We start from the raw sequence: 23660 nt of genomic DNA on the forward strand, positions 1-23660 counted from the left end.
TCAAGTGTGGAGATTCTGCAATTCTCATTTATCCGTATCAAGTTTGTATCTATCTGATTTTAGAAGGTGATAGAACCAAAACCAATAGCTGCAATGTCCAATTGTTATGACTTATGATCGATCACTCGTATTGTTGTTGTGGCTATAAATATCAATCTTTATTTTCTTTTGTTGCCAAGGCGATCACACACCACTTATCTACTTATGTTGTTTTTCTGTGCTTGTTTGTTATTTTCTTGTCTGAAATCAAGCAAAAGGCAATTGTACGACGAATCATTCTGACCTATAAGAATTGATTAATTTGACCCTATGGAAGGGACAAAAAATTCGTGTATATGCAGCGAACATGTGGATAAACATAATTGACATATATAATCCTAGCACACAATTTAGCGGATTAGACTATTTCATCTAAACAAGTAGAGAATAATAACTAGTTATAAATGAAATTGTAACGAACATATCACCCTCAATTTGTCATAATTTTGCCTATTGTCCTCATTTAAAAACCTTTTTTTTAAGTTCATCTAAAAGTCAAAACAATATAATTATTATTACCTTTTGAAGTTTAATCGGGACAACTCTATGCTTCTCCTCTCTAAGTATATAAAACATATCCTTCGTATTTGACATATTTTGCGTCTATAACCTTACGAAAAAAAAGCATTTGCAAGCAGAAATCTAATGCATCGTGGATAAATCTCAGCCGTTAATATCTTTCCGGCGTCGCTTCGAATGAACGATGACACGCGTCGAGTGTTTTAACCGTCTCCGTTGGATTATCTTCTTCCACGTGGCAATCATCCTACAGAGCAAAGCCAATGCCCAATCATTCTCACCGAGTCCGCCTGATTTGCAACCGGGTCACACTCCGTCGAAGACCACGGTCTTTACCGTTCTCGTCGCCCTCTTCTTCCTCACCGGATTACTCTCCGTCTATATCCGCCATTGCACTCGCTCTAACCCCGATTCCTCCACCAGATACTTCCGCCGCCGCGCTAACGACGACTGTTCACGGCGAGGCGGACTTGACAACGCCGTCGTCGAAAGCTTCCCTGTTTTCGCTTACTCCACCGTTAAAGAATCGAAGATCGGATCCAAGGATTTAGAATGTGCGATTTGTCTCAACGAATTGGAAGATCATGAAACAGTGCGATTGCTTCCGATTTGTAACCATTTGTTCCATATCGATTGTATCGACGCTTGGCTTTACTCGCACGCGACTTGCCCTGTTTGCAGATCTAATCTCACGGCGAAATCGGAAAAATCCTGCGAAGAAGACGACGGTGTTCCGATAGCAGCGATGAGAGATCACGTCGTGATTGATATTGAGACCGTTGAGGCAGCGAAGAGCCACCACCGACGGCTGAGTTCTGAAATCTCCGGTAAGTTTCCGAGATCGAATTCAACGGGTCATTCGATGGATCGATTCAGTGACGGCACAGAGAGGTTTACTCTGCGGTTACCGGATGATGTGAAGAGGCAAATAATGGCGGTGAAAGGACGTAGGCTGAAACGAACGAGAAGCTTTGACATTGATTTGTCGGCGGAGAAGTATTGCCGGAGCGGTGAGGAAAGCAGTTACAAAGTCGGGTCGGGTGAGAAGGCAGATCGGGTCAACTGGCCGGATCGATGGGGTTTGACTTTGTTCGTTCCAAAGTCAAACTCGGGTTCCGTTAGATCACAGAAAGCTAACGGTGAACCATTGAAATGACCCACGTTATATTCTGCCGTGAGCCTCGATTTCAAGTGGTGAAAAATATATGTTTTCTCTTATACGAGTGGTAAAAAGTGATTTTCACTGTGGTTTGTAATGTTTTTGTGGTTTGTAATTTTGTATATAGAAGAAAGGTCCAGCTTGTTTAGCATCTCGCTAAATACTCACTCTGTTCCTAAAAGATTGATGTTCTAGAGTTTTCACATATATTAAGAAGCAATTATTGTTTAATTATTTGTTAATTATTTTTTTATACTAAATATTTTTTAATAATTTTGAACCAATAGTATTAGAAAACAGTTAATCATTACGTCTTGAAGTTTACGATATATTAATTTTAATCAATAAAAAATAAAACAAAAACCTAAAAAATCAAATTTTGTGGAACAAACTAAAACTCTAGAACATCAAATATCTAGGAACAGAGGGAGTATTTGAACTTTTCTATGAATGTTTAATATTATTAACGAAGATATTGTTTGGATTTTGAGTTCATTTCTATTGGTTCATTGATGTTTTCACAACTTTCATAATCTGATGAAAGCATGTATCCATTTTTGTATTAAAAACAAAAGGGTCCGGTAAACTCCGGCACCAAATACGAAAAAACAAATTGAGGCTTTTAAAAAAAAGTAAAAACTGCTATTTTTTTTTCTTTTGCTAATAATTATGAGACATTTATAATTTTTATTTCTTTATTTTTATTAATTTTTGGACATTTTTCCTAACTATGAGACTTTTTGTTATTAATTATGAAATTTTTATTAATTATGGGACATTTTTTTGTTAATTATGGGGCCTTTTTACTTTTTTTTTTTGTTGATGGGCTTTTTTAATAATTTTGGGAGTTTTTTGTTAAGTTTGGAGCCTAATAAAAACAAATCTCTACAAAATTGGCCTCGAATATTTTAGATCCAATACAAATGTATCATCAAAATTGGTACAGGGCGGGACCTGCTCACAAGTCCCAAATAAATAGATCGTTACCTGATTATTACGCGTTAATATTAGTTGTGAATTTGATTGTGGGCTCTTTACTTGTTACAAATCAGTAAACATAATGAATATCTTGTCTTTTTTTTTTTTTGCTTGCGACTCTCGTCCCACTCCACTCATCCATTGAGTGATGGTTACAAATTCTCTTATTTTTTTCGCTATGGATTCTTATTTTTGTAAAGTAGGTATGAGAACCTTAGTGGTAATTTATACAATTTCTTTTGTTTTGGTTTCCTTACCATTAAAATCCACTAAGCGGATTAAACTATACTGTAGTTATTATTTCCTAATAGATCGGCACCTATAGTTTCGATTACACGTTTCTTCAGATTATTATTGTTTTTAATCGTAGTTGACAAAGTATGTTCATATAGAGAGCATCTCCATCCCAACTCTATTTTTTCCTCTAAATTCTAATATAGAGCAAAATTCTCTCCAATCCTATTCTATATTATACTCTAAAATAGAGTAAAAGTGAAGATTGCTTTATATATAGAGCAACTTTATAATTTTCCTCTATTTTTTACACTACCTCTATTTTAGAGTAAAGAATAGAGTAACACATTGGAGAGAATTCTATTCTATTATAAAGTTACTCTATTTTAGAGCAAAAATATAGAGTTTTATATTGGAAATGGTCTAAGAAGTTACGTACTCCTCAGCAACCATTTTATTCACAAGTCTAGGATATAAACAAAGAAAAACACCTGTTTTCACACCGTATTTTTCACACCTCGCAATCATAATAATATTTATAATAATTATCCAAATTGTTCTTTTTAGGAATCGAATATTTTAAAATTAGATAATACGGATACCCCTGATGAATTTGGTAAATAAGAACAAGAAATCATCAGAACGTTCGATTCGAACGATTACATTCCATTTAAAATTTGTTTGAATATGGGAAGTAGTTTGAAAAAGACCATAAACCAACAAAAAAATAATGCAATCGACGAGCGAGTGATTCTCCATATATATTAATTATTTGACCCATGTTGGTTACATCGAATAACAATAGTTTCCTTTCTTGACCCAAAAAAAAACTATATATTATATTCTTATAAATCCAGCGAAAAAGAAAGAAAAACAAAACAAGTCATATCCAACTTCAATCGATGGGAAGAATTACGAGTTTTGCAGATCTAATGGGTATGATCAAAGACAAAGCTTCTCAAGGCAAAGCTGCTTTAGTTTCATCACACACTAAAAGCAAAACTGTTTCTTTTCATCTCTCTGTCCTCCGTGCCACTACTCATGACCCTTCAACGCCGCCGGGAAATCGTCACCTCGCTGTTCTTCTCTCCGCCGGTACTGGCTCACGAGCCACCGCTGCTTCAGCTGTCGAATCTATAATGGAACGTCTTCACACAACCAGAGATGCTTGCGTAGCTCTCAAATCTTTGATCATTATCCATCACATCGTCAAACACGGTCGTTTCATACTCCAAGATCAGCTCTCTGTTTTTCCGGCTTCCGGTGGCCGGAATTATCTGAAACTTTCTGGTTTTAGAGATGAGAAATCTCCTTTGATGTGGGAGCTTTCTTCTTGGGTCCGATGGTAAGTCAAAAAGACCAATAAGAAAAAAAAGTTTCAATTTTTATGAAAAAGTTTGGATTTTTATATGTTTTTGATTTTTGTAGGTACGCTTTATATCTTGAGCATCTATTATCAACTTCAAGAATCATGGGATTTTTCATATCTTCGACATCGAGCACAATTCACAAAGAGGAATACGAAGAAATGGTTTCTTCTCTTACCAACTCTGACTTGCTTCGTGAGATCGATGCGCTCGTTGGTCTACTAGAAGAAGCATGTAAAATTCCGGATCTACCCTTCTCCGGTGGCAAATCTCTTGCAGACAAAATCACCCATTTGGTCGGAGAAGACTACGTGTCTTCGATCAACGAGCTTTACACGAGACTCAACGAGTTTAAAGAACGATCCAACACTTTGAGCTTTGGAGATATGATTGAGCTTGTCTGTGCTTTGAAGCGGCTCGAGAGTTGTAAAGAGAGATTGTCTGAAATCTGCCATGGGAACTGGAAGAGAGGTTGGATCGATGGGTTCTGGGGTTTGGTTCTGGAGGTCAAGGGTATAATTGGTAATTTAGAGGATAACTATGGGCAGATTGAGAAATCGATTGTTGGGTTTGGGACGAGAGAAAAACGATACGAATCGGCTCGGTTTACCGATCGATTAATTATCGGTTATGGTGATGCTGTTCGGTTTTCTTCAGGTAGATTTTCGAGTGTTGATCGGTTTAATTTCCCGGTTTCTGGTGGACGACTTTGATCGTCTTGTGAATTTTTATTTTTTGGTCAGATGTCTTGTGAATTTTACAAGACAATCTTAAATGAGGAAAAAAAGTCCTAAACTTGAGATTTTACTTCCATCTGCTGGGCAACACTTACACATAAACTTGAGCTTTTGATCGTTAAGGCCTATAGTTTATGAAATCTATATACCTTAGCCTTGTGGAATCTCGTCTTTATGTTTAACCAGATTTTGGCATAGTCATTTGATCGTTACAAATTTCAAAAGTTCAGTTTGTTATATAAAACTTAACATTGTTGTATAATAAATTTAGCATTTCAAATTTTCAAGAAAATGATTGCAAAAATCTATTCAAAGAAAGAGGGAAACGTTATATCACATATGTTTGATCCTTTTAGCTTTAAGACGACTATTTCCACGATTGCTTTGGACCGTTATCCACTGCAATTTTTCTTGCAACTTTGGGAAAGTTTTACACAAGACTATATTAGCGGTTGCATTCAATAATAATGCAGATGGATTGTTATTAAAATATCTAAAACTGGCTGTAATTTTTCTCTAAAACGATCCAATTTTCTTTATCTAAAACATACTAAATTAATACTTGCACGAAATATAAATATTAAATTAAAAATGCAACCATATTAAACAAGACTTTATTAATCAAAAAATAATGAAGAAAATTACAATCAGAAATTCTTCCCTCAGGTTTAATCACATGGCCCAATCAAAGTTATACAAATATTAAAAAGATCCCAAAAAGAAAACAACAACAAAGAGGAATAAATGTATTTAGGGAAAACAGAGAGATCTCTTAAACAGATAATGATAAGAAAAATAAAAGGAGAGTGAGAGAGAGAGAGAGAGATAGAGTAATACGCAGGGCACCCTCTAAGCCAAAACGACGGCGTACAAGGCTCCGGCAATGAGCGTGCTCACAAGGAAAGCTTTGTTAGTCAATGCTGAGTCAGCTACCGGTCCGTCTGCTCTAGGAGCCGGAGCAGGAGCTGGTGTTGGACCTGATGGCCCTGGAGCCAAACCATGTGTTTTAGGAGGAGAAGCGACAGGGGAAGTTGTAGGCGACGTGGTCGGGGGTGAGACGGTTGGTGGAGTTGTTGGAACCGGAGTGGGTTCTTCGACTGGAACCGGGGGTGAAGCAAACGGAGACGGTGGCTCTGCAGTTGGTGACTCTACCGGAGAAGGAGACTCTACCGGAGGGAGAAGCGTGATGGGTGCAGGAGCCGGAGCTTGAGCGAGACATGAGGTGGCAAATAGACCAAGAAAGATCAAAGCTTGCAATGTCTTAAGAGCCATTTCTCTCTGTTTCAATGTCTTTCGTTGTGTTTGACGAGAGAGATAGAAACCTGAGAATACTCTTTGTCTTTTGTTGGTGGTGAGAAATGAAGGAAAAGGTGTTCTAATATATAGCTAAGAAGAGATGTATATTTTATTTGATCTTTTGGACTATTTAAACATGCAAGCACATAGAGATATACATGGCTTATTTATTTATTGATTTGGAATATATCAGAATTAGTAGTCTTTACCAAGTCTCTTGAATTTTGAAGTTTTCTTATAGAAATCATCTACAATGAGACTAGACCTAGTTCTAATAGATAAAATCTCAAAAGTATAATTTTAACGAGACTAGACATCGTTGGGTTAAGGATCATTTCAAATGTCGTGTTAAAATTGGTAATTAGCAATAGTTGACCACTAGTAAAGTAGATAACCTCATTTCTTGGTTTACCGTATCTTGTAGCAATGCAATTAAAAGAGTTTACATCGAATTAAGCAAATGACATATTATGTGCCAAATCAAACATTTTACTTATTTCAACTATATAAATCACAATTTGCACAAAAAATAAACTAGAAAAAAGAAGAGTCAAGACCACGCGCCATACTTGGTTCCCACTAACTTATTCTTATATTAACTTATTCTTATCTGTGAATGATTATGACATTTATATTCTTATGAATAAATGTTCATATACTAATATTATACAATTATAAATTGGGTTAAACAATTTTAAATTGGGGAGAGTTTAGTTGGGTCCTACAATAAAAACCAAAACAAATTTAAACCGAAATTCTAAAACCAAAACCAAAACCAAAACAGATTCTAGACAAGTCATCCTAATTAAATCACATTGCTCTAATTATGTGCTTTGATCCCGTATGAAAATTGCAACGTCTTGAATTATATACGAATGATTCAAAATTTCTATCCATCTGAATTTATACGAGATTTATAAAATATTGTTGATATATTTTAAATATGGTTTTATGTTTAAGGTTTTTTTTTAATAAAATAAATAACATTATTTTTTAAAAGTTTTTAAAATTAAAATTAGCCAATGATTTTAACTCTGTAAGTCTTCCGAAAAACATTCACAGCCACCTTTTTTTTTAATAAATCCAATAATAACGTATTTCTTTTCTTTTGTTTTAAAGAAGTTATATATCCAAAAATCTACAAATAATAAATTAAAATAAATAAGTCTACCCCACATCCCAAATACAAAAGACAATTTTTTTTTCTTTTCTGTCTGACAAAAAAAAAAACGATACCATACTTGCGAAATCGGAGAATGGAGCAACCGACGAAAGAGACGACAGTGAAATCGGAGGTTACAACCAATGATCAGAATCCGAAGCCACCGCAAAGTACTGATCTAAAACCAGGAGTGGATCAGGTGGCGACAAAAGGAGCCGAGGATGCGAGTTCTGTGATTGCTTTATCCAATGAATCTACGCTACAAGTCGAAATCGAAACAAAAGGCGATCGAGCACCGACTCGAACAGCGTCTGGATCGAGGAAATCGGTCCATTGGAATCCTGAATTGGTTTCTGAATCTCCGGCACCGGATCAGAAATCCTTATCGTCGTCTTCCGCCGCGGGATCTAATCCGTACGTCGCTCGTGCTCCTGCTGAAACTTCGGATGCCTCGTTGAAAGGTACTGTGTTTCAAACTGTATCTCTATCTTTTAGGTTTATGCCTAATTGCCTATGAGATGTGTAACCGTTTTGTAAAATCTCTTTGAAAATGGATCAGAAACGATGGAAACTGTGAAAGGTGTGCTTGGGAGATGGGGAAGGAGGGTTGGAGAAGCTGCAATGAAGGCGGAGAGCCTTGCCGGTAACACGTGGCAACACCGTGAGTTTCCGATCTAGTATGGTTGCATTGTTAGCCCTGAGAATTGATAGGTTTGAGTACAACTATGAGCTGAGATTGTTGATAGATTTGGGTGATTGTCATGCTAAATTGTAGTTGCAGTATCACTCCAGTGAAGGTTCTTTAGTTTTTTTTGTTCTGTGATTTGATGTGATTATGTATGGTAGCTAACTATTAAATCTTGGTATTCATCACAATCAGTGAAAACTGCTCCGAGTTTTGCGGATGCTGCAATGGGAAGAATTGCACAGAGTACAAAGGTTCTGGCAGAAGGAGGGTATGAGAAAATTTTCAGGCAAACCTTTGAAACTGTTCCAGAGGAGCAGCTGCAAAATTCATTTGCGTGCTACTTGTCAACATCAGCTGGTCCAGTCATGGGAGTTCTTTACATATCCACTGCTAAACTTGCCTACTGTAGCGATAACCCTCTCTCGTATAAAAATTCTGGTCAAACTGAATGGAGCTATTATAAGGTAATCATCTTAATATTCAGAAAATCAAAGTTTTTGCTTTCTCATTATGATCCATCGAGATTAACAGCGACTACAAAGCGACTTCATAGATGATAAGAATAGAATGAAGAACGTTAGATTCTATGACTAATTTCTTGTGCAGACTATGATGACACTGATTATTAATACTTATATCTTCCTTTTCTTAAACAGGTAGTAATTCCATTACATCAGCTTAAATCGGTTAACCCCTCGGCAAGCATAGTCAATCCTGCAGAAAAGTACATCCAGGTAATCTCGGTCGACGACCATGAGTTTTGGTTCATGGGTTTCTTAAACTACGAAGGCGCTGTTACAGCTCTGCAAGATACATTGCAAGCCGGTGCCTTACAGTCTGTGTGATATACTGGTGCATTCTTGATCACAATAGCATTTTTTGGTTGCAAGCTAAATTATTTGATTCGTATTCTTAATCAGTTACCATGTCTTAATACACCGATAGCATTCCTTTGCTAAATTTCCTCCTAATCATATTATTGCTAATAAAAAAATTAATTGGATTCTAGGATTTAATGTTATTTTCTTAATTTCGATAAGTTTGTTAGATGATAGGATGTAAAAGAAGATTTTGTTGTTACTCTTACAATCTCCATTGCACTAAGTGATAAGCAAGCATAACTCTTATTTCATTGTGTTTAAATAGGATTTGCAGGAAAAAAAGGTTCAAACATAGGTAGATACCAGCAAATAGGCACATATACAGGCTAATCAATCTCTTTACCATTTCCATCTGAGTTCATGAGCCCTGGTTTGATTCTTCATCTTTTCCTTTCCTGTTTTATCTTCGCCAGCTGGTATAAACTTCTTTCTCTTATCCGAATTCTCTGCCTTTTTCGTCTTTTCGTTGTCTACCTCCTTCTTCCTCTCTGTGATCTCAATCTTGGTATCTCCTTCCATCTTTATACTTATGTTCACCTCCAATACTCTCTTGCTCTTTCTCATTGAAACATCGAACAACTCTTCTCTTTCCCGTCTTTGTTCATACAGTCGGCGCAACTTGAGTGCGAGATTGTAGATCCCGTCCTTGAATTCCCCTTCCAAATTTCTTTCGATTTCCATTTCAAGCTCATCGCGGATCCTCTCTTCTTCTTTAGACAATAAGAGTCTCCTCTGCTCCTACAATAATACATATACACAATCAGTAGCTAACTGCTTTTCTTTCCATAATGAAGGTATAATGTATATATTTTCCTTACATTTTGTCGGCTATAGTCTTTGTGGTCCATGGCTTCACAATTCTCTCCTTCTGCCGATATTTCTTTCTCACTAGATTCGCAAATGGGGTTATAAATTAATGTCGTTTTGACATTGACATTTGTCTTGATGGAGTTCCTTGTGGGCCTCAGTTACCATAGTTGGTGGTCCAAATAAGGTTACAAAAAGTTCTTAATTGTATGGTTTTATGTGACCGTTAACAAAAGATCCTTGGAAACATTTACGCGCCAAATATCTCTAATTGCGGATTCAGAAACTTAGTTGTAGTTGATTAAAACTGAAAACTGATGTCCTTTTAATATGTTGGTGAGAATAGTGCTTTACTTGTAAGGCTGCTATGGATTGCTTAAAAGTAGGATCTATACGATCTCTGCCTGAGATATTAAGAAGAAGATTCACATGTTTGTTTCCAAAGAAAAAAAAATTCGATAGCGAATTAGTGATGAATGTATGCAGGCCCATTATAAACCCAAAAATTGTATTATTCGGAAAAGAAACTGAAATGATATCTGATTGAAGAAAAAAAAGGTATCATTTTAGTTTTTTACGTTGGTACCTCTCTCATTGTTCCATGAAATAAATCCCATTAAAAAAAACAATACTTTCGCATAACATCTATTAGTTCCCTATAATTTTCCCTTTAATTGCATATTGGATTCGTTTTTCTCACAAATTTAATTATTTTTTCCTTCAAAAAAAAAAAAAAAAAAAACAGTTTATCTAAAATACTATTTGAAAATAAAAAACTTTGGATGTTGTGTCAAATTAGTTTTCCACAAAATTAAAAAATTTAACACTTATCAAAAAAAAAATAATCTAAAATATTATTTGGAAAATAGATAACCTACAATTTTAATAGTAATATAATAATATAAATTTAAAAACTTTTTAATTAAAAAACAAGTGATTTAGATTAAAAACAAAACATTAAAAAAACAAGGGTTAAAAATTTAGTTATGTGTAAATCATATTGAACCTTGAACACCGCTTAGGGGTTTGGATATTGTCTCCAATTAGTTTACACAAAATTTAAAAATTTAACACTTATCAAAAAAAAAAACATTCTTTTTTAAAAAACATAAGTATTAAAAAATTAATTAAGTGCAAACCATATTGAACCTAGAAAACCTCTTAGGGATTTTGATGTTGTATCCAATATTCCAATTAGTTTACACAAAATTTTAAAATTTAACACTTATAAAAAAAAAAAAAACATTTTTTAGAAAAACATAAATGTTAAAAATTTAATTATGTGTAAACCATATTGAACCTAGAACACCTCTTAGGGGTTTGGATGTTGTATCCAATTAGTTTACACAAAATTTAAAAATTTAACACTTAAAAAAATAAATAAAAGCCCAATGTATTTCAGAAACTCAGAGTTATTAAAAAGATCGAACGGAGTGGCGGAGGCAATGAAGAATCATGGGGTCATGTGACACCCATGAAATTATGATTTTTAGTTTAACTTTTGTTAAAATAATTATTTGACACATGTCCAAGTAGTTATTGACACCCCTAACAAATTTTACTGACCCCTCTCAAATCCATGACTATAGTTTAAAGATTAATATTTAACATTATAAAGTTTGCAGTTTAATAATATTTATCACAAAACAAGTTTAAAATATAAATTTGCTACTAATTTTCTTTATTGTTTGGCATATTAACATTATCGTTGGGCATTTTTGACAAACTGTTGGGCTTTAACGAAATTTTAATTGATTTTGTTGCTTAATTACTTAATTAAGAAATAATATTTCTCGGAATAAGTTGATTAAAAAAAATCAATCCCTAAATGTCGATAATAAAATTCTCCAAAAATGTCATTAAAATAAATATTTGTAGCCATAAAAATTAAAGATGTCATTACAAATATTCACAAAGATCTTTACCAAAAAAAATATATTCATCTTAAAGATGAATCATACGCTCAGTTACAATTTTTAGAAAATGTTTTTAAAATGAATATTTACAATGATATTTTTCTAATAAAATTAATATTCACAAAATAAAAAAATATTATGACCCCCATAACTCATTTTTCTGGCTCCGCCACTGGTCCTCTATACTGGAAGTGTAAAAGCAAAAGATCAGACCATTCTTCTTCTCCCCATGGATATGCGTCGGTTCAACCGCCGTAACCGTAGGCATATCTCCCAAGCACTTCTTTCTGTTCTGGTCTGCTCGGCTCGGTTCGTTGATCCTCCCGGAAGCGAGAGTCCCGACGAATTCCTTGCGGTATTGAACGGCGGCGGCGCAGCATCAGAACACGGCGTCGATTGATCTCAGCGATCTCTGCACAGTTCTAGGACAAAACGCTGTAAATTCAACAACATTTTTTATTCGATAACTAAAACTGTACGAAATGCTTCAATTACATTTGATCTTTGTCACAGGTTCAACACTCATTATGCATACTTGCCGATCCCTGAAGTCATTGCTTATGCGAAGTGGGTTGATCCAAATAGTCGAATGTGGCATCGTTGCTTAACTTCCACAGGTCAGCCTGATTTTATCTAAATATTTTTAGAGTTTTTTTCAGAAGAATAAAACAAAAGCACACGACTTAACATTCGGGAAGAAAACTGAAGCAAAATCTATCTTCTTCTTCCTTATTTATTGGGAGAAAGAGAAGCGTAGATCGGAAGATCGACGGTGGATGAGAGATCTCGGGAGTACGAGATCGAGTTGAATATATTTCCCTATTATTATTAGGAAAGTTAACATTTGTGTATATCTTCTTATTGTTAAATAGGTAAATTTACTATTATCATAAATGTAAAGAACTTGCTATGCAAGTAATATCTTTGTATAAATAAACCTATTGACTAATGAATAAATTGATAGAAACTATTCTACTACTACGCTTTGTCCAAACTTATCATTATTCAAGACTTAAGTTCCTGTACAAAATGCTTACTTTAACTATTCCAAATCTTGGCAACAAAAGAGTTCGTTCGTGATTGATTTGATGTGATGCAATTTGTTTTTATAATTTCCTACCACTCGAAGTCTTTCTTTAGTCTGTACTCTGTAATATGTTGTCTTTGTTTTTTTCTTGATGGATTTTTGGACCGAGATTTAGGGGGTGTATTGGACTTGGTATTTTAGAGAATTTTAGGTGACTTTTAAAATCACTTGTTATTCAATAGGTGATTTTTAAAATTTCTCTCAAATCCTATGTTATTGAACTTGGAATTGATGTAAAATCAATTAAAATAGTTCACAATCTCTTGTTATTTAATCAACAATTTGTAAAACTCATATGAAATCTACTGTTATCGAAAAAATCACAACTTTTCTAGAGTAGGCTACTGAAAATGATTTCATGAGACTTTTTTTACCTTTTTAGTTGAAAAATATGACTAGAAAAATTACACCCCTAGAGGTAGAACTTTGAATGACTTTAAAAAATTGTATCGAGAAACAATTGCAGAGATATTGTAATTACCTCCATCTCTGCAAGTTACCTCAACTAACAAAGATATTGCAACATCGCTTCACCAAAGATCTACAGATTCACAATTTTACTTTTATAGATTATACCTGAATTGAGCTTGTGACTTCCATCTCTTTTCTTGCTCCATTGAATTTTCTTGCGTTGCGTCACTCCATGTCATCTTCTCCAATTGCTATAAGCCAAAATCCTTCGTTGTTTCTTTTGATTTCTCTTGAAATCTTCGTCAATTTTGAAATCCCCAATCCTTCTGGAGTTCGGATGCCGCTGAAATCTTCGTCATTGGTCCATGATTTATTTTGTCGATGATGATGGCCCTTCTCCTCTAGCCTAAAGTGTTTCATTCCGAAATTTGCCTCTTCGTCATGTGGGTCAACATCCACCCTTCTTTTTACTTTGAGAACCTGGTTTCTCCTGTGTGTTATGTCCATAAGCCATACTCAATTTTTGTGACTGCAACTAGCTATATATGTCATCACTCTATCTTTTCTGCATCCTCTAAACAAAGAAAAGACTTGTTTTGTGTCTTCTCGGTTGTTTTTATTTACAAAAGTGGTTTTTGGGCCTTCTCTGGGATTGAACGCTTCGTCTCCTTCAACCACAATGTCTATTTTCTCTTTAAAGCATGCCAAGAGCTGCTGGTGTTGTTGATCCATAATCAATTTAAGCATGTGTATTATAGGTTGATGAAATCACCAAGAGAAGAGCTATAATCGACTTTTCAAAAACAAATACTGCAGTGGAGCCAAAACCCTTTAATGGAACTATAAGCTTCTCTAAACTACAAGAGATTTCATATAAAAATAATAATAATAAACTTGTCTGAACTAATAGAGATTTCACATAACAGAAGAATAATAAATCTACAACAATGAGATTTGACTTGTTGAGTCGATCATAAAAATTGTAGAATCTATAAACACAAAAACAGTGACATTAGCTAAAAAAAGTCTATATCATGGTTAAAAGTATCCTAAAATCACATTTTTTTTAATTTATAAAATCTCACCAAATCACCAATCATTTTTTCTTTATTTTATATAAAAACTCTTAACAAATAACCAAAACTCCTAAAAATTCACTTAAAGCACTCAAAATTCTAAAATAATCGAATTCTACCAAATCTCCTAAAATATCAAATCCAATACACCCCCCTTAAATTTTGAATCATCCATGTATTCAAGAAAGTGGTAGATTTAAATTTCATATATTTCCTGTTCAGATTTCGAATATCAGTGGACTTTGTATATTATTAATTCACAAATAATATCATGATTTTTAAACCTAAAAAAAAATAAAATAATATCATGATTTATTTATCACTCAACAGTCAACATTACACTCGTCGTCGTATTTCGGACCAAAGCTTCGGTCCACACCTACTTTTTCACCTTTCTTACATTTTAACCCTTCTTTTATATATTTTAATCATTCTCACCCCTTCTTTGTTTTTTGGACAAAGATCTTTTTTTTTTTTTTTTCGGCTTGGGAAAAGATCAATCCATCTTCAGTAAATGATTTTTTTTTTTAATTGATTTTTCTTTTTAATTTGTTTAAATAAATACTAAAATGGCCCTCAGGCTGGTAAACCAAATTACTATATAACAGACCGTTTTTTTTTAAGTTTTATATATTTGGGCCGACCCAAGTATTAATCATGGCCCATTAGCCGAAACCCTAGAAGCCTTGTTTATAAAAATCTCAGATTTTCAGAAGCTGAAGTGACTTTGATGCGTCCGTACGAAAATGGAGCTCTGCACCAGGTCAACCACCGTCATCACTCATCTCCCTTGGAGCAACAACGGCCATGGATATCTAGCGGGAAAATCTGTTCATAGAATCTCACTACTTCCTCTCCATCGAAAAGTTGCGTCTCTCGTTCTTCAATCCCGTACGAGAACTGAGAAACCCTAGGTTCCTGTTTTTGCTTCGTGCTATCGTGATTCACTCATTTCTCTCACTTTTGCGTAATTGAATTTTTCAAAGCCCTAAATTGATGAGTAAATTCAGTTTTTTTTTTTTTTCTTCTTTTCGAATTGGATTGTTTTCAGAGTTTAATTTTCTAATTAGTATAGAGTTTTGATTTCTTGCGTTTCGTCAATAGTTTGATTGCTTGCTTAAGTAGATTTCATGGTTCTTTTCCATGGTCTAGGCACGTTGCGTTGTAGTAGAAAGTTTCCAGGAGAAACAGTTTCTGAAGAAACATCAACAGGAGTCAATGAGTTTGGTCTGGAGGATCGTGATGGAGTAGTTGTTGCAGTCGAAGAGAAAACTTCGAATAGTGAAGCTTCTCAAGCTGAAGATGACCAAACTCAAGCCCTAGAGTTCTTGAACGATATTAAGGTATCTCTAATTAACATTATCTTGAGATTATGGGAATTTTAATAAATGCTGGTTATGCTTAGATAGTGAAACCATTTCAGTTCATCTATGGTAGTAGTTCTTTAAGATTGATGTTTTCAATATGTCTCTCAAATGGCGGTTGCTATGATTTAAATGCTTAGTTCTTTAAACATTATTCCTATAAAATTTTGATTCATCAACATGAATATCAGAAATCTAACAAGTGACTGATGTTGTGATTTGTCAATGTAGCTGGACTCAGACAAGACATATTCAATCTTGCTCTATGGGAGCGGTGCAATAGTTGCTCTCTACTTAACTTCTGCAATCGTCAGTTCACTCGAAGCAATCCCTCTGGTTAGTACTCTTGAGCTAGCCCTGAAACAAACTCTGTTTAATATATTTGAAGTAACCTTTCATAGTTGATGTTACAGTTTCCTAAGCTAATGGAAGTGGTTGGTCTCGGATACACACTCTGGTTCAGTACCCGTTATCTGCTATTTAAGGTAAGCTAAATATAGGCTTAATCTACTGAGTTTAAAACTTAAAAATTCATCTTGTTTTTTTAAAACCATTCACTTTATTTGCAGAGGAACAGAGAAGAACTCAAGACAAAAGTTAGTGAAATCAAAAAACAGGTTCTTGGGTCTGATAGTGAGTGAGTAGTTTTGCTATTTTATTTTGCTTGTAGAAATTGTTCCCCACAAGTTTTTTCTTCCACTGGGTTTTAAGAAAACAATTTTATGTCTTTGGGTAGTTTTTTTGGCAGTGTGGAGAGAGAATCTTTTGATGATTGGATTTTAGAAATGTTCCAAGTAACTTAAATTAGATGCTATGTGTCTTTTCCAATGTTCAACTAACAACGTCAGAAGTACGAATCATAAAATCCAAGGCTAAATAAGTTTTATACTCCCTCCGTTTCATAAAGAGTGTCGTTTTAAGGTTTTATTTTTGTTTTACAAAGAGTGTCGTTTTAGGTTTTCAATGCAAAATTTAATGATTTTTTATGTTTTATGACTATTAGTATTCTGCAGATTGTTTTACTATTGGGCAGATTATGTTTAGGTATATAGTTAATGATGTTTTTGTTTAGAAAAAACAAAAAATTTAATGTTTTCTTAATCTGTGTGCAAAACTCTAAAATGACACTCTTTGTGAAACAGAGGAAGTATATTATAAAATCGAGCATATAAAAAATCTTCTTTTAATAATAATAAAAATATTTAGAAGCCACAAACCACAAGCATCAAAGAAAAACTTTTGCAAACTAATTTTCTTTCTTTCTTATATAATAAAAGTCTAAAAGTAGCAAAGAAATTTGTGGTCATGGTATCCGTTGCATTTTATTACGGGGACTACTATTCTTGTTTACATCTTAAAATAGAGATGAAAACTCTTTATAAATAGATTGTATACATAAAATATTCCATCAAACCAGAAAAAATAAACGAAAAAGATATATTACGAAGATAAGAAAATGGGTAAAAGTGTAAGACTTGTTAGTTTCATCACTTTTGCGATGATCACCATGTTGATTTCAATTAGTATATCAGTAAATCCACAGTCAATTAAGCCACGTCTGCATCCTCATAGTTGTTTCCCATCGAACATCAAAGAGCCATGCCACAATGTACAAAATCGCTATGAGGCTGATAAATTATGCCAAAAAGTTTGCTACTCTCAAACTGACTATATGGCTGGAAAATGTATATCTGGCGCCAAAGGAAGGCAACGTCAATGCTACTGCGGCGTATGCAACTTGTGAATCTCAACTCGAACCATCATTTCCGAAAACATGCGACCCCTAATGTAATTGTTTATCTTAAGATATGATTTATACTTTTTCTAATGAATTCCTTACATCAATTTGTTTTTATCTATCTATAAATAACAATATTTGAGAAGTGTTTTTGCGGACGTGTCGGACTCTCGGCTCTTGTTGAGCCCTTGATTTTGCGTAATTACTTAAATACCCTCTATTAAATTAATTATAATATTAATTAATATTAAAATAAATAACTGACCCTAAATTATAAATATTCGATATATTTTACATTTTAAAAAATAGTAATATTCTTAAAAACGAAAAAATGAAAAAAAAAAATAAATTTGGATCAAATGTAGTTTACATACCTTTTTTTATGACGGTTTATCGTTCGACCAAGAACATCCAATGACCACCAAGAACTTTTTACCCTACCATAAAACATATATTCATAGCAATAACAGAAATTTGGCAATTTAATGGTAGAAAACCACCTTTTGATCTGTTGAATCATCATAGAAAACCATCATATTGGCCATCCTTTGTCTTTAAACCATCATATTGATATGATCTTGCATCCTACAATTGCAACCAATCAAACAAACTATTCTTTTAAATTACCTTAGATAATAAAGAGACTAATGAGTCTCGTGGGAAAGATTTTCAGGATATTCGTTTTGGAGCATGCACAAAATCGACGGGTATATTAATCTCCACCAATCTAATCATGGTCGTGAGTCACATACAACTACGTCGGAGAAAGGATTGGTCGTGTCTTCTTCTTTTCTCTTCCTTTTCCGTGTTTTTTTTTCCTTTTTGGTTCTTTTTGTTTTTTTTTTTCAACAAAAGATGTGTCTCATAATTAATCGTTTAATTATATTTTTGATATATTAATGATAAATTTATGTTGTGATAATTACGAGCCAATTTTTTTTAAAAGTAAAATTTACTTTTCTAAAATATATAGATATTGCCGATAATATCAAAACAACTATCATATATTCTTTAAATTCACAAATCTGATAAAATAAAAGAAACTTTCTTTTATATTTTATACCGATAATGATGGTGTATCTAAATAAATGTCAAATATAATTGTAAATCTAATAAAATTATGTTATTGTTCCATTTTTTAACAAATAAAATAAGGAATATTTCTTTATAATTAATATCCATAGTAGTTATTAATTTTTTTTAGGAATATTAATTGTTTTGATAAAGATTCGAATTGTTTTGATAAAGATTCGATCTAACAGAATATATAAATCTTCCTTTCTTGTTGTTGTAATTATCTTCAAAAATTAAAAAATTTAGATCGTACACCGCCTTTCAGTTTAATATAAATACCTTCTCTAGGTTTCACTTTCAAATCATAACTAACCCCATTTTTTTTGCTTTCTATTTAGTTTTTTGCGTTTTATTTTATTTGGCTTTACACATATTAATTCATGGTGTTTATGTATGGTTATAGGTTACGGATGCAACGTCGTTAAACAATTCCAGGACAATTAAATTGCTGATTCAATCGAACATATGGTGAGTTATTCACTTTAGTACTTTCATGTTTAATATTTAAATTATGCTTGGATGTATTGAGAAATCTATAAGCTTTCTCATAATATTTTGTGAGCAGCTTAGATTTCATATTCTTCACTAAAAAAAAGAGAAGCTTTGATTTGTATTTACCATATTCTTCACTAAAAAAAAGGAAGCTTTGATTTTGTATTTACATAATTTGATATCAGTTTGATTATTGGTTCCATCATAATGCAAATTACGGCCTCTCAACAACCCTAATAGACTATAATCGTTGGGAACTCTCAGAGCCGGACGACAACACATTAATATGAAGCATTACAATGGGGCCCCCAATTTTTAGGGGCTCCACAAAAATTTTATTTTAGCTAAAATATTTATATAGTTATAAATTTTATATACAATTAAATAAATAAATAAAGTAAATTACTCTTTTTAATTTCTTCATAACCACAAGTAGTTGTTTTTCTGAGAATATTATTGTACTTTGTTTGGAAAACAATAGTTTTTAAAACTGGTTTACTATTTATTATATAGTTTTTAAGACAAAAATACTATGTTTTCTTAATTTAAATGGGGCTCCGGATTTGATTGGTCCGGCTCTGGGACTCTTCCTTTTCTCTTGCTTCTCTCTGATTATCTTTCACCAGGAGTCTCAGTTATTATTATTTCTTTGTATTGATGCGATCAGAAGTTTTATCTCTTTTTTTAAATACTGATCTCTTTATGGATTTTTCATTTAGGTATGAACATGGTTCGTTTCACGGCGTGTTTCGGTGTCTTGCCTTGAATCAAGGCGTGTAAAAACGTAAAGCTTGTTTTTATCTATCTTTTTTTATTGTCACGTCTTTATCCATCTATATAACGCTTAATCATCAATTATTATATTAAACTTCAATAAAGGCAACAACATCCTGGTTGGTTTGTTTTATCTGATTAGTGTACCAAATTCAATTGGAACAATATCAGATCTAAGAAATTATTGATTATTGATACATGCAGGTTATGTGTGATCCTTATACACCAGCTGGTGTTCCAATTCCAACCAACAAGAGACACAACGCTGCTAAAATTTTCAGACACCCATCGTTGCCTCCGAGGAGCCTTGGTATGCTCATCTTCTTCTTTTTTAGCTATACATATTATTTTCGTTACTATAAATTCTAATAGTGTTTGTTTTTTTAAACGATTGTATGTTTTGGATGAATGAAAGCAACCACGATGCATGAAGAAGATTCAGGTGATGTTTCAATTGATCTTTTATATTTAATTTATCGATTTTCTAATTTTACAAAAATGTTCTCACCGAGTAGAATATACTTTTGAGTTTTGAGTTAAATCTTTCACAGTCTGTTGTGGATTAGCAACGGTTCAAGCCATATTAACTATTGTGTTGTGGCAGTTCGAAAATTCATATAAATTGGACTATTGCTACAAAGAAAACAGAATCACAGGTTCAATTCTATCAAAGGAGATAAAGCCTCTTATCTCTACTGTCTTTGAGGGTAAAGATGCTAATGTCATCGCCCACAGAGCACGAAATTGCAGAAAAACACATCTCATACATGTATTGAAAGCAATCCCATTAAGGTATTGATTAACAGACATGATACTATAGATGAAAAATGCTAATTATTGTATCGCATGGTTTGTAGGGAAATGATAGGGAGCTTGGTTTAACCGTTCTTACAATGTCTGAGATACTATCCATGGCTGAGGAAAGAGGAGACTCAGTTTCTGTATCAGTTTACGAGGTTTCTCAGGAAACCGTGTATGACCTTTTAGACCAAGAGAAGCGAGTGGTTGCTGTACTGGAAGGTGCACAAGGGAAAATTCAACTAAAGGGACTTCCTCAGGCAAGTCATTTAGTGTTCTTGATCATTAAGTCTTGGAACGTCATATGTATTTTGCAGATTAGCATCATTAATATTTCAATGTTTCTGCTTTCAGGTACCTGTGAAGTCACTCTCAGAATTCCATAAAGGTGTGATGATACATGCTACCACTGGCAACGCCAATCCAGGCTCCCTTGGGAGGATGAACTTTCTTGATATGGCAGGTTGAGTATTTTAATATCACATTTTAATTGTCTTTTCTATTTGATGATCTTATGTCAGCATGTGATTGGTGTTATCTTTCTCTGATAGGATATGAGGATTCTGATAGAACCAGTTAAAAGACTAATTACTATTTACTAAGGTTTCAATTTAACCAAGGTTTATTATGAGGGTAAACCATAGTTGGTTTAGCTTTTCTTGTTTGGTCTATGTCTATATATAATGTCTGAGAGAGTTGTGAGGGTCTTTTATCGAGTAATTGGAGAAATCTTAGGGGGAGTCTCGAGTCCTTGTAATTCCCGTCTTGATAATCTATGAAATACCCTTTTCTATAAACTACTCCTATCAGATTCCAGGAAACAAAACAGTGCTCTAGCTCCTCTAGAGATTGCCAGAGTTAATAAGTTGATATATGCTTTACAGAATGTCATGTATGCTCTCAACGGAAATGAATCCCATGTGCCATATCGGGAGAGCAAACTCACTCGAATGCTGAAAGATTGTTTAAAAGGATGCAACAGACGTTGCTGATCACATGCTTGGTATACTTTTCTTGCTGTTGAGTTCCTTTTAAGTTTATGATTCACTGAATGTAACCGCAGGCGATGCTAACCCTTTTGTTTGTTTTTTTAGCCTCGGGAATATAGCCAAAACTCCTTTTACATGTTAAACTTAGCATCACGGATCTGTCTAGGTAGTAACCGAGCCATGACTAATCCTACTAAGAAGAAGATCTACGGTCTTGAAAGATCTATTTCATTATGCTCTGCCGCTCAAAGGAGACAGACACCTTTGACTGTGTCTGCTACTTCTAGAAAACAGACAGTGCTAAGGGGAAATGTGACAGAGAGAAAAGACTAAAATCAACATTGCTGCTTCTGCAATTAAAGCAAGGTAAATCTTTCAGAAACAACTTGGTATCAACTCTAAGCCTCAATATCCATGATATACCTGCATCTGCTCTGTTGTTCAGTTTTAGAACATCAAATAATGATGATTTTTTTTCTCAATGTTTGAAGGAAACTGTTCCGGGAAGCAAACGATTCCGTGAAATGTAAAAATAGCATGTTGGAAAATTTAATTAATACGTCATGAAGTGGAACAATCTAGATTCTTCCTTTACAAAGAGGTAAAACAGAGCGTATAGAAACAGAGACTAAGCGACCAAGAGTCTTAATTAAGGAGAATTAATAAAAAGCATGTTCGAAAATTTAATTAAGACATGTCATGATACGGAAGAAGCCATGTTCCTTCTTCCTTTAAGATGTAAAGGCTTTTGGTTTAAGCTTAGCCTTAAAAGAGAGGAAAAACAGAGTATATAGAAACGGAGACTAAACCAAAATTGAAACTTTGTTCCTTGGTTTCGAAATAAAAGCTAATTCTATGAAAATATAAACATACCCGTCTTTGAATTAGGAAGGTGCAATAACGAAATCGATTTGATATTTCTGATTGATGAGAGAACGGATAAAAATTGGAAAGTATTTATTTGAAAAAACTTTTTTTTTGTGGCATGGTGTTAAAGGAGAAAATAAGGAAACAGAGCTTTCATGAAGAAATAAAACAGAGCAAGTAACGAACAAGAAGGGACGAGGAAAATTAAAGCGACGACATTAGTGAGTTCAAACTATAAACAATCTTGTCCGAAAATGACTATTTCGTCAAGGAACAAATAGGTTATTACAGAGTTAGTAGCAGACATGAAGGGAAAAGTACTACTTACATGAGTATAAGTTATACAAAACAAGGTTTTGTGAACGAAAATGGAGAAGGGCGAGTTTAAATTTTTAAGGAGAATAAATAAACTTGTGAGGGAGAGAGAAAAATTGTGAAGGATGAAGAGAAACGTTAGACGACCATTATCCATGGGCTCTTAGCCAAATCTTAAGGTAAGATTTGTGAAGAAAAAGCTTAAATATAAACCTAAAAGCTCTTATATAAGAGCCCATGGATAAGGGTGCTCTTATGCACTTATACGGCTGTAAAATGGAATTTATAAAAGTTGTGATATGTGTGAGGTGGACTCATTGGACCAATATTTTATGGGTGATTTATTTAGTATTTAAGGTTATTAAAATGTGAATTAGGATGGGAAGGTTAGTAGTAGAAAGTTATGGTAAACGTGTTAATTATAGAAGGGTTGTGTTAAAAGGAAGTTATACGATTTTTATTTTCTTTGTAATATCATAACATGAAATTATTTTGGAGTACATGCATTAGCATTATATTTTCCAACGATTTGAAAATTCCGGGTCAACTCCTTGGCATCTCTCAAATGAATCCTTTTGTATGGTTGACTTCTCGAGACAAGTTTCACATTGAGCCCACGGTTTTGTCATAACATTGACATTATGCGTATAATCAAAACAAGCAAGATTTAATTACAATAATCAAATTAACTAATAACTTACGACTGAATTATGGTCTTTCCACATATATTTTTTATTTAATTTGCTAGAGAACTACATTATTAGTCTAAAGTTTCATCAGAACATGTGCATGAGTTCTCATATGAGAACATTTGAGAACCTCTTGAGAGACTCATGTCACACATGGCAACATGTGATTGGTTTTAAAATATTTATTACTTAAAATTTAATTA

The 23660-nt window shown here is 33.7% G+C and overlaps 7 protein-coding genes across 9 annotated transcripts; 5 read left to right on the forward strand and 2 right to left on the reverse strand.

Moving 5' to 3' along the window:
* The first annotated feature begins 396 nt into the window (after positions 1-396).
* On the forward strand, positions 397-1890 carry LOC9302981 (RING-H2 finger protein ATL32). Its single transcript, XM_002866863.2, has one exon. It carries the CDS (start codon positions 743-745, stop codon positions 1712-1714), a length of 972 nt encoding a protein of 323 aa, XP_002866909.1. The 5' UTR covers positions 397-742; the 3' UTR covers positions 1715-1890.
* A 1672-nt stretch (positions 1891-3562) lies between these two features.
* Positions 3563-5109, forward strand: LOC9302982 (putative clathrin assembly protein At4g40080). Its single transcript, XM_002866864.2, has 2 exons — positions 3563-4274; positions 4358-5109. Exons 1-2 carry the CDS (start codon positions 3832-3834, stop codon positions 5007-5009), a joined length of 1095 nt encoding a protein of 364 aa, XP_002866910.1. The 5' UTR covers positions 3563-3831; the 3' UTR covers positions 5010-5109.
* Positions 5110-5625: 516 nt separating this feature from the next.
* Positions 5626-6492, reverse strand: LOC9302983 (classical arabinogalactan protein 3). Its single transcript, XM_002868897.2, has one exon. The coding sequence runs from the start codon at positions 6303-6305 to the stop codon at positions 5883-5885; it is 423 nt and encodes a 140-aa protein (XP_002868943.1). The 5' UTR covers positions 6306-6492; the 3' UTR covers positions 5626-5882.
* Positions 6493-7513: 1021 nt separating this feature from the next.
* Positions 7514-9187, forward strand: LOC9305015 (GLABRA2 expression modulator). Its single transcript, XM_002866865.2, has 4 exons — positions 7514-7952; positions 8051-8152; positions 8372-8643; positions 8836-9187. The coding sequence occupies exons 1-4, from the start codon at positions 7586-7588 to the stop codon at positions 9022-9024; spliced, it is 930 nt and encodes a 309-aa protein (XP_002866911.1). The 5' UTR covers positions 7514-7585; the 3' UTR covers positions 9025-9187.
* Positions 9188-9284: 97 nt separating this feature from the next.
* LOC9302984 lies at positions 9285-10525 on the reverse strand. The gene is made up of 2 exons (XM_002868898.2): positions 9879-10525; positions 9285-9798 (listed from the first exon to the last, which is right to left on the reverse strand). Exons 1-2 carry the CDS (start codon positions 9906-9908, stop codon positions 9400-9402), a joined length of 429 nt encoding a protein of 142 aa, XP_002868944.1. The 5' UTR covers positions 9909-10525; the 3' UTR covers positions 9285-9399.
* Positions 10526-14983: 4458 nt separating this feature from the next.
* On the forward strand, positions 14984-16578 carry LOC9305016 (protein CURVATURE THYLAKOID 1D, chloroplastic). Its single transcript, XM_002866866.2, has 5 exons — positions 14984-15248; positions 15510-15700; positions 15953-16057; positions 16135-16206; positions 16291-16578. The coding sequence occupies exons 1-5, from the start codon at positions 15104-15106 to the stop codon at positions 16360-16362; spliced, it is 585 nt and encodes a 194-aa protein (XP_002866912.1). The 5' UTR covers positions 14984-15103; the 3' UTR covers positions 16363-16578.
* Positions 16579-18877: 2299 nt separating this feature from the next.
* On the forward strand, positions 18878-22230 carry LOC9302986 (kinesin-like protein KIN-10C). Of its 3 annotated transcripts, XR_002330194.1 has the most exons (9): positions 18878-19001; positions 19745-20109; positions 20215-20241; positions 20657-20857; positions 20952-21060; positions 21149-21157; positions 21408-21600; positions 21692-21952; positions 22078-22230. XR_002330194.1 is itself a non-coding variant. In XM_021016624.1 (8 exons), the coding sequence occupies exons 3-8, from the start codon at positions 20227-20229 to the stop codon at positions 21587-21589; spliced, it is 681 nt and encodes a 226-aa protein (XP_020872283.1). In that variant the 5' UTR covers positions 18878-19001; positions 19745-20109; positions 20215-20226; the 3' UTR covers positions 21590-21662. The 3 variants fall into 3 exon arrangements, 2 of the variants coding, with proteins under 2 accessions (XP_020872283.1, XP_020872285.1); XM_021016624.1 differs by lacking the exons at positions 21692-21952; positions 22078-22230 and adding an exon at positions 20404-20568 and having other exon boundaries at positions 21408-21662; XM_021016626.1 differs by lacking the exons at positions 21149-21157; positions 21692-21952; positions 22078-22230 and adding an exon at positions 20404-20568 and having other exon boundaries at positions 21482-21662.
* The last annotated feature ends 1430 nt before the right edge of the window (positions 22231-23660 follow it).

The sequence above is a fragment of the Arabidopsis lyrata genome (genome assembly GCF_000004255.2).
Source record: "Arabidopsis lyrata subsp. lyrata unplaced genomic scaffold ARALYscaffold_7, whole genome shotgun sequence".
NCBI lineage: Eukaryota > Viridiplantae > Streptophyta > Magnoliopsida > Brassicales > Brassicaceae > Arabidopsis > Arabidopsis lyrata.

Bases quoted from the DNA above. Each gene is read 5' to 3' on its own strand.
- LOC9302981 (XM_002866863.2), top strand. From the start codon at position 743: ATGACACGCGTCGAGTGTTTTAACCGTCTCCGTTGGATTATCTTCTTC.
- LOC9302982 (XM_002866864.2), top strand. From the start codon at position 3,832: ATGGGAAGAATTACGAGTTTTGCAGATCTAATGGGTATGATCAAAGAC. The intron at 4,275-4,357 runs GTAAGTCAAAAA...TGATTTTTGTAG, and splicing joins CTTTCTTCTTGGGTCCGATG to GTACGCTTTATATCTTGAGC.
- LOC9302983 (XM_002868897.2), bottom strand. From the start codon at position 6,305: ATGGCTCTTAAGACATTGCAAGCTTTGATCTTTCTTGGTCTATTTGCC.
- LOC9305015 (XM_002866865.2), top strand. From the start codon at position 7,586: ATGGAGCAACCGACGAAAGAGACGACAGTGAAATCGGAGGTTACAACC. The intron at 7,953-8,050 runs GTACTGTGTTTC...AAAATGGATCAG, and splicing joins TTCGGATGCCTCGTTGAAAG to AAACGATGGAAACTGTGAAA. The intron at 8,644-8,835 runs GTAATCATCTTA...TTTCTTAAACAG, and splicing joins CTGAATGGAGCTATTATAAG to GTAGTAATTCCATTACATCA.
- LOC9302984 (XM_002868898.2), bottom strand. From the start codon at position 9,908: ATGGACCACAAAGACTATAGCCGACAAAAT. The intron at 9,799-9,878 runs GTAAGGAAAATA...GTATTATTGTAG, and splicing joins AAGACTATAGCCGACAAAAT to GAGCAGAGGAGACTCTTATT.
- LOC9305016 (XM_002866866.2), top strand. From the start codon at position 15,104: ATGGAGCTCTGCACCAGGTCAACCACCGTCATCACTCATCTCCCTTGG. The intron at 15,249-15,509 runs GTACGAGAACTG...TCCATGGTCTAG, and splicing joins GTCTCTCGTTCTTCAATCCC to GCACGTTGCGTTGTAGTAGA. The intron at 16,207-16,290 runs GTAAGCTAAATA...CTTTATTTGCAG, and splicing joins CCCGTTATCTGCTATTTAAG to AGGAACAGAGAAGAACTCAA.
- LOC9302986 (XM_021016624.1), top strand. The intron at 20,569-20,656 runs GTATTGAAAGCA...CATGGTTTGTAG, and splicing joins GAAAAACACATCTCATACAT to GGAAATGATAGGGAGCTTGG. The intron at 20,858-20,951 runs GCAAGTCATTTA...TTCTGCTTTCAG, and splicing joins AACTAAAGGGACTTCCTCAG to GTACCTGTGAAGTCACTCTC.